At 28.5% G+C, this 8,360-nt stretch overlaps 2 protein-coding genes across 3 annotated transcripts; one reads left to right on the forward strand and one right to left on the reverse strand.

The window, feature by feature from the left end:
• Nucleotides 1–465: 465 nt before the first annotated feature.
• LOC100864090 (tRNA endonuclease ANKZF1) lies at nt 466–5,496 on the forward strand. 2 transcript variants are annotated; one of them, XR_015291225.1, is made up of 13 exons: nt 466–1,032; nt 1,150–1,295; nt 1,631–1,837; nt 1,911–2,227; nt 2,388–2,502; nt 2,574–2,719; nt 2,786–3,011; nt 3,118–3,387; nt 3,481–3,705; nt 3,768–4,054; nt 4,111–4,252; nt 4,339–4,512; nt 4,599–5,496. XR_015291225.1 is itself a non-coding variant. In XM_003696546.4 (13 exons), the coding sequence occupies exons 2-13, from the start codon at nt 1,193–1,195 to the stop codon at nt 4,770–4,772; spliced, it is 2,376 nt and encodes a 791-aa protein (XP_003696594.2). In that variant the 5' UTR covers nt 466–1,032; nt 1,150–1,192; the 3' UTR covers nt 4,773–5,496. The 2 variants fall into 2 exon arrangements, 1 of the variants encoding a protein (XP_003696594.2); XM_003696546.4 differs by having other exon boundaries at nt 3,768–4,044.
• On the reverse strand, nt 5,130–8,321 carry LOC147658101 (uncharacterized). Its single transcript, XM_086905083.1, has one exon. The coding sequence runs from the start codon at nt 8,025–8,027 to the stop codon at nt 6,231–6,233; it is 1,797 nt and encodes a 598-aa protein (XP_086761209.1). The 5' UTR covers nt 8,028–8,321; the 3' UTR covers nt 5,130–6,230.
• Nucleotides 8,322–8,360: the final 39 nt, after the last annotated feature.

The raw sequence follows: 8,360 nt of genomic DNA on the forward strand, positions 1-8,360 counted from the left end.
TTATTATTTGTATATTTTTAATCAATATATTAGTAAAAAAAGAAAATAAAATTAATTAGATATTGTAATTGATTTTTTAATATATAAATTTTAGAGCAAATATAGATAAGAAAAGGACAGAGATAGAATTAAAATACTTAACATCATTCTTTATAAGAAGAATGTTGTAAATAAAATTTATAGGCAAAAGATATATAGAATGAAAATAGATCATTAATGCCATCTTTTGAATACCAAAAATCTTTTTAAAGGCAATGTAAAGTAGATAAGAATTGAGAATTTTTGAGTATCTCTTAAATATCATAACAGATGGCGCAGATTATCATTTTCTATTCTACCTTATCTTTTGTTTTTAAAAAATGTCATTGTTTCTTAAGAGATAACATTGACAGTCAATTTTTATTCTATCTCTATTCTTTTTCTATTATTATTATTTGCTATCCTTGCCTATTTGAATTTCATTTTAGCACTCTAGAGATGGCGTTCTATAATTTTTAATCTATTTCTGTCCTTCTTTCTCTATTATCTTATTTTTTTATCTATATTCAATCTAAAATTTATACATTCAAAAAACAGTTTCTATATTTCATTAATTTTATTACCTAACCTATTGAAGAATTTGATTAGAGTTTTTTGATCCAATTTTAGAAAAAAAAAATGTATTGAATGTTAGATCTATTCTTTGATTTCTTGTCTCTTTTTATTGGTACCTTGTTTCCATCTGCGATAATATATTTGATGATGTAATTTTGTATCAAAGCTAAGTTAAAATAAAACTGTATGTGATGTGATTAATGAAATATATTTAAAATCGAAAGTGCATATATTATTTATTATAACTTTAGAATTTTATTTTAATAAAATTATTTATATTTTTTTTTCAATAAAATTTTTTCAATAAATAATATTAACATATATTAACAATATAGTATAAATTGTTTCTAACTTGCATTGGATTGTCAAGTAGATGCTATTTAATTTTGACATTTATTTAATTATTAAAAAGTGTTTTATATACATATACGTGAAAAAGTTAGTATAAAATAATAGAATTTTCTATTTCATTATTAAATAAGTGGTGATATTTCAATTTTAATTTTTCAATAAAAATTTTATTATTTTATTGATGATTATATTTTATTTTTTCAGCTTCATACAATCCTTTTAGTTCAAAAATTAAAATATAACGTGAATGATGGATCATCAAATATTTAAAATATACAATCAAGAAGATTTTAATAGAATTACAAAAGGAATTAAAGTAGCACAATGCATGCAATCACGATCGTCATCTGGTAATTATATCTAGAATATTCATTTTCCTTAAAATGTTATTTAATGTGAATTTATGTTCATATTAGAAATTATGATTGTAATTCTAAAATTATTACTTTCATGTTTTTTTATAATTAAGAATATTTATAAAATTTTAATCATTTTATTTATCTATCGTTTTATTACGTCATTCAAATTAATAAATTTACAACTTTTAAATACAGAAAATATATATTTGAGGTTATTATATTTATTTATTTTTATAAAATCGAGAATTACTAATGATATTTAAAAATAATATCTTATTTTTATTATGAAAATTTATAAAATATATTTTTATATATTTTTATATTAGTTTCAGAAAATGAGAAATTATTGAATCAACTTGATGATTTAGTTGTATCCGATTCTTTAAGTTGTTCATTTTGTAATACTATATTTGAAGATAAAGCACAACAGAGGCTTCATTATAAGTTAGATTGGCATCGATATAATTTAAAACAACGTTTAAATGGATTAAAACCTATAAATGAAGATAAATTTAGCCTTCTTGCTGATGAAGGTATTAAAATTATTAATTCCATGATAAAATTATCGCATTCAATATGAAAAGTATTTTATTGTTAATATTATAGGTAATGTTTCGAGTTTATCTGGTAGTGATGTAGATTCTGAAAATGAAGATGAAACATATGTTTCGGAAACTGGAATTTTACCTAGTGGACATTGTGAAAATAGAAATCTTATTAATAAGAATAAAAAAATTGAGAAAAAAGGAAAAAATATGGAATCAATTTCTGATAGTTCTGATACAGAATGTTGTGATGATATTATAAAAGAGAAAAAAACTGAAGATTTATTAATCACTGCAAGTCGTCATTCAAAAGTTTTTTTTGAAAATGATGATGGAAATATATTTAGTATATACAGGTGTTTACTTCATAATAAAAAGGTCTGTTCATTTATAGTAATAGAGATATAGTTTTGTAAGTAACTTTCTCTGAGTATAGACATACTTGTCTATGATTTTATCTTGTAATTTAATCTACTTTATTAGAATCACTTGGCGTGTCTATACTTGCCAGATCAGGAGAGATGCAATTACATTTTAGGAAATTCCAGAAGTAGACAATGAGATGATTGCTCAGGCATTGGACAGTGGGAGGAAAACGACATGGACTGTTATCATGATTGGTGGAGGACATTTTGCTGCAGCTGTATTTCAAGGTATTAATATTAATATCTAAGAAAATATTCTGTATTATTATGAATATTATTAATATATTTTTGTATTTTAGATGGAGAACCCATTGTACATAAAACATTTCATTCCTATACTGTACGAGCAAAACAAGGCTTTGCCCAAAGTTCGCGTACAACAACTAATCATGCAAAAAGTGCTGGAGCTAGTTTGCGTCGTTATAATGAAGCATCTCTTCTTCAGGTATTTAATTTATAAATTTAAATAAGAATTATTTTCACACTATATTTATTAATCTTTTTTTTTCAGCATGTGCAAGATATACTTGAATCATGGTCATCTTACATTAATAATTCCTCTCTAATTTTATATAGAGCTGTTGGTCCATATAATCGAACTGTATTATTTGGAGGAAAAAATCCACCTTTAGATAAGAATGACTTAAGATTAAGACCATTACCTTTTCCTACTCGTAGAGCAACATTCAGTGAAGTTAAAAGAGTGTATGATATATTAAGTACAATGGAAATTTATGGTACAATATTAATATTGATTCTAAATATTTCAATATATTTATATTTACTTCATTAATACTTATATTATTATATATATAATACTATTTACTTCATTATATATTGTAGGTTCTGCAGCTGATTTTACAGACTCTTTTCCTATTTCACCTCGTCAACCTCTTAGGAAAAAATTGTCAAAAACTGATGTGTCTGGCGAAATTCCAATAAAAACAGAAAATGAAGAAAACGATTCTAATGCTTCCAGTAATATCCGTAATACACAAGATAATGATAAGAATAAAATTCCTGCTCAACCATCTCCTGAAAGACAACATAGAAATTCTCGATCTTATATAGATAGAGCAAAACCAAGAAAAAGTCCATGCCGTCCTTTACCTGGTATAAAATTTAAAATATTATTAGAAATATTTAATAGATATAATTATATACAATTAATATAAATAAATTAGTATTTTTAATCTTATCTTTTAGATATAGTTGCTAAGTTAGCACAATCATCTTCAGAATCAGAATTGGATAAAGTTGAAGAATTGGATAATCAAATAAACACTCCTAATATTCCAATGGATGTTTCATTAATTCAACAAGAATTAGAAGTAGAATTTCATGAAAATTTACTCGCTTTTCAAGATACTGTACCAAGATATATGAAGAATAAAAAATCTCGTCGTCAAAGGAAAAAGACAAAAAAAGATGGTGAATTATTATTATATTCTTTTAATTATATTTTTTATATCTGTTAAAATATATTTTTCCAGAATGTGTAATGAATGAAATGTTGGCCAATGCTAAAGTTAAATTATGGTCTGCATGTAAATTAGGTGATAATGAATTATTGACATCTGTTATTAAAGATTTATTAATTCAAGTAGAAAAAAGTTTTGATTTAGAAGAACAAAATAAAGAAGATATAACTATAAGTTCTCATTCAATTATAAACAAACATGATATAACAAAATTGGTAAATGATTGTAACGAAGATGGTAATACGATGCTACATTTAGCAGCCTTGGGTGGACACTTAAAATTAGTGTGGTATATCAATGTTAGCCTAACTTTTTTTTTATTTTATAGAACTTTTATCTAGTTATTCGATTTTAGGCAATTATTGGAAATTGGATCAGATCCTTGCAATAAAAATAAGAAATTACAAACACCATATGCAGCGGCGAATGATAAGGAAACTAGAAATATTTTTAGAAGATTTATGGGCGCTAATCCCGATAAATTTAATTATAGCAAGGTATTTATTATTATTTATTTTCTTTATTTATTAAAATTATTTTTATTTATTACTATTATAAACTGATACATATATCTATTATAAAGTCTCAAATACCTGGACCACTTACTGATGAAATAGAACAAGAAGAATCGGAAAAAAAAAGACAACAAAGAAAAATAAAGCGAGAAAAAGATAAATTGAAGAGAAAAGAATTTGAACTTAAAAAACAAGAAGAAGATGCAAAACAAAGATACCTTTGTCTCAGTGATAGAGAAAAAGTATATATTTTAAAAAATAATTATAAAATTTATAAATATTGTATTAATAAATTGAATCATTAAATAGTATGAATTTCTACATACAGAGAGCATTGGCTGCAGAACAACGCATTTTAAAACAAGGCTGCACTGTGGTTTCACGATGTTTTCAATGTGGTGTGGATATGGCAGGTCAGGTGCCTTTCGAATATAATTCCAATCATTTCTGTTCTATGCCGTGCCTAAAAGAACACCGTCTTCGTAACAAAGTAATTATCTGATAGGTCTTATATTTACTATTTTAAATATATTTCTACGAGTTGCTCTTATTTGTTCATCACATATAATTTTCGTCAATAGTGGAACTTTTGAAAACGTAATTAAATAATCATGATATAACAATTAAAATTTAGACATACTATGTTCATAATATATTATGTTCAAGATATGTAAATTTAAAATGCGTTATGTTTTGCAAATCTATGGTGCATATTTATTATATAATTTAGATAAAATTTCTTGCATGTATTTTTCAAGTTTTTTTAAAAAAAAATTATAAAATGTAACTTGATGTACATACAGGAATTTTTATAATATATGCATTTTGGCAAAAAAATGATAAATTATTTTAAAACTTATGAATTTGAATCATTTTTCTATTTGATAAAAATTAATTTGTAACGAGATTCAAAATATACAAAGATCTCATATTTCTTAAAAATTAAATACATTTTATATACTTTTTCCTTTGGTTATATCTTTTTGGTACAACATTTTTAATCGTATATTAAATGACATATATAAAGGACTAACAATTTTATGATTAAGATAACTAAGTTTCACATTCATGACCGTAATATTACATTCATACTGAGTTTAAGATATTATAACGTTACATCGATTGCGTTATGCTGTTATAATATCATAACATTGTAATACATATCAATATAATTGTGTAATGTTCAAGCGAAATACAAATTTTTTGGAATGTTTTTATGAGGCAAATATTTCGTTATATATATATAATATGAATTTGAAATAAGAGTCACACGAATCTCATTGATGACTAGCATAGAAAAAAAAAATATAAATTTCTCGACAATCATACTATAAAATTGTAGAAGTGTCGATAGTTTGTTGACAAGAAAATGAACATTTCATTCACAGTTTATGTATTTGATGGTAGCTAGTGGTAGCTAGTTAGATTATATTTTTTTCGATACATTTTCTTTCATTCACAGCAATCATTAAAAAATTTTATATTTTAAATACGAATAATAGTGACAATAAAATATCAAACCATATCCTGAATTTTACTAAAAATTTCTTAACTATACATCGCAATAAGCATAACAAAATTAATTCAAATATTTACAAGTTGTTTTAATTATATTTTAATAGAAATAAAATTTCTCGTTCGAATGAAAATAATACATTGAGATCTAAAAATCATTACAAATATGATAATATGAGAAAATAAAATTGGGATCGGACATATCAGTTTTCGTTATTTCGTTTCCAAGATGTACTTTAGGCTAATCAAACTGTTATCTAATACATATCCTTGACTGGTAACTAGAAAATATCAATTTTCATAAAATTCGTAGCATTTTATGCTTTAAGTACACAATATGAATTTTTTCTTTAATCTCTCATTGCACCAATTTACAAATATCATTATAAATTAATTGGACAAAATTTCTTTGTTTTATCTATTCGATTAGTATCGTTAGTTTAATTTAAATGGACGTGGAATCATCGGAATCCGTATCCTCACATTCATCATCATATAGTCTGTGAATATTTCCATCGATCCAATTATTCTCTATCTTTACTTCATATCTGTTTTCTTGAGTTTTATTCGAAGGAACAATTCTCACATATGTATTCTTCATATTTTTCAATTCGGATTGTATACCGGTGTTTCTCAACATTGGACTCCTTTCACCGCTGCTCACTGATTTCGAACGAACTTTGTCTGTAATTTTCTCGCCTTCCATCGATTCCAAAGAGCTTTTCCTCCGACTATTCCTTCTATTACTTTTCTCCTTGTTGCTTGTTGCCATCTTTCTTCCTACTTTCGGACTTTCGCTTTCTAAATATTTTCTAATCCATTTTGGGGTCTCGCTCGAATAAGATGATTTTTTTACATACTTTGGATTGGCCATTATCATTGGTACATCCGTCTCGATCACTGTAGTAATTACTTGTTCATTTTCATCAAAATTACTTTCTAAATATTTCTTCTTTGGTATCGCAGACATGCTTATCTTTCCGAATATCGAGGAACTGTCATCTGTACTTTCGTACGTATACGAGTAATGTTTTTGAATATGTTTAGGTTCATCGACAATATCGACAAGAATTTCTGAATTTGAAATTTCGTTCTTTCGATTTTCTTCTTTTTCATCCTTTCGAAATCTTTCCAGGGCTTCTTCGAACAAATGCTTCGGCGATTTTCTGCCAAAATCGAGAGGCTTAATTGGAGAGATTATACTCTGCCTTAAATTGCCGGTAATACTGTGTCTTTGCCTCATTGGTGGGTCAAGCAATCGGCGTAGACTCGAGTTTCTTATTTCAGGCACTGACATTCTTTCCCTGGTAGGAATAGGTGAAACTGATCTATGAAGTTTGCTCGCTCTAAGTGTTGTTTGATCCTTATGTTGCGTAGAAGACGACGTTGCCGAATTAACCGCAGTTGTTATTTTACTTAACTCGGTTGACAACAATTCTCTTTCGTTCGGTGGTAATATTGGAGTCGTACTTGCCACGAGCACACTTCCAAGGCCTTCTCTGGTGGGGCTTTTAAGTTTACCTCCTGGGATTCCTGTTTGCTCTTCAATCTTAGTTTGCTGGTGTTCATTGATAGGTGAACTAGCGATTGGCAATAATCTAGACCGAGTTACATCTTGATTACGTGTCAATTGGCTATCTAAACTAAATCTCTGCTTTGGTGTGCCAGCTATCAATAACTTAAGATCATTTTGCGTCTCCAGTTCGGGTATTGAAAACCTATCCCGATTAAATTTCGTCGCAGCTGTCTCTTTGAAATTTCTATATTTAGCACCAATATCTAATTGCGACAACCGTTCTCTCTGACTAGCGTGTATGGCAGGAGAGAATCTTTTATGTTTAACAGACGGTGGAGAAGGAGAGTGAAAAACCATTGTCGGTAAATTAAGATCTTTCCCTGTACTTAGGCAAGGTTGAGATAATCTCTGTTGACCACGACCGGGATGATAATCACCGATAACTAGGGTTGATTGAGAGAGACGGTCTCGTTTCGCTGGTACATCCTGCCTCAAGATAAACCGTGTCACATCCGACTGGGACAATCTCGAGGAGCCTTGATCCATCCAACTTCCTCTTGAGCTTCCGCTAAAACCTTGCACACTCCGCGCTGATAATCTTTCTTCCTCGTTGATACTATTATCCCCAGAAGCTGCTCTAAGACTCGGATAAGACAGTCTGGAGCTACGATTCATCCCGGCAAAGTTGATACCGCTGAAGCTCGAGTTCAACGTAGGCTGAGACATCCTAATACGCCGATCAGCCGAACCTCCGGATCTCTTTTCGTGGGATATCAAAAGAGTGGGCAGATTCGGTTGGGAATAACGACTTCGTTGACTTGGAGAGTAACTCGGTGGACAGGGTGTGGTTGATTGAGTTCCCTCGTACGTCGCGGAGTCTTGGGACTCGATACTGGACTGCGATTGGGGAGGTGGCTTAACGGGAGTAATATGAAGATTTGGATGGGACAGTCGATTTTTACGAACTTGGGTGGGTTTCTTTAAGTGGTCGATAAGGTTGGGCTGCGAAAGACGAATGTAAGGAGTGGGTGGTCGGTTCAGGTACCAGAGGTCCCGTCG

The sequence above is a fragment of the Apis florea genome, unplaced genomic scaffold (genome assembly GCF_048593485.1).
Source record: "Apis florea isolate Af1SG1 unplaced genomic scaffold, ASM4859348v1 contig_2350_pilon, whole genome shotgun sequence".
Lineage (NCBI taxonomy): Eukaryota > Metazoa > Arthropoda > Insecta > Hymenoptera > Apidae > Apis > Apis florea.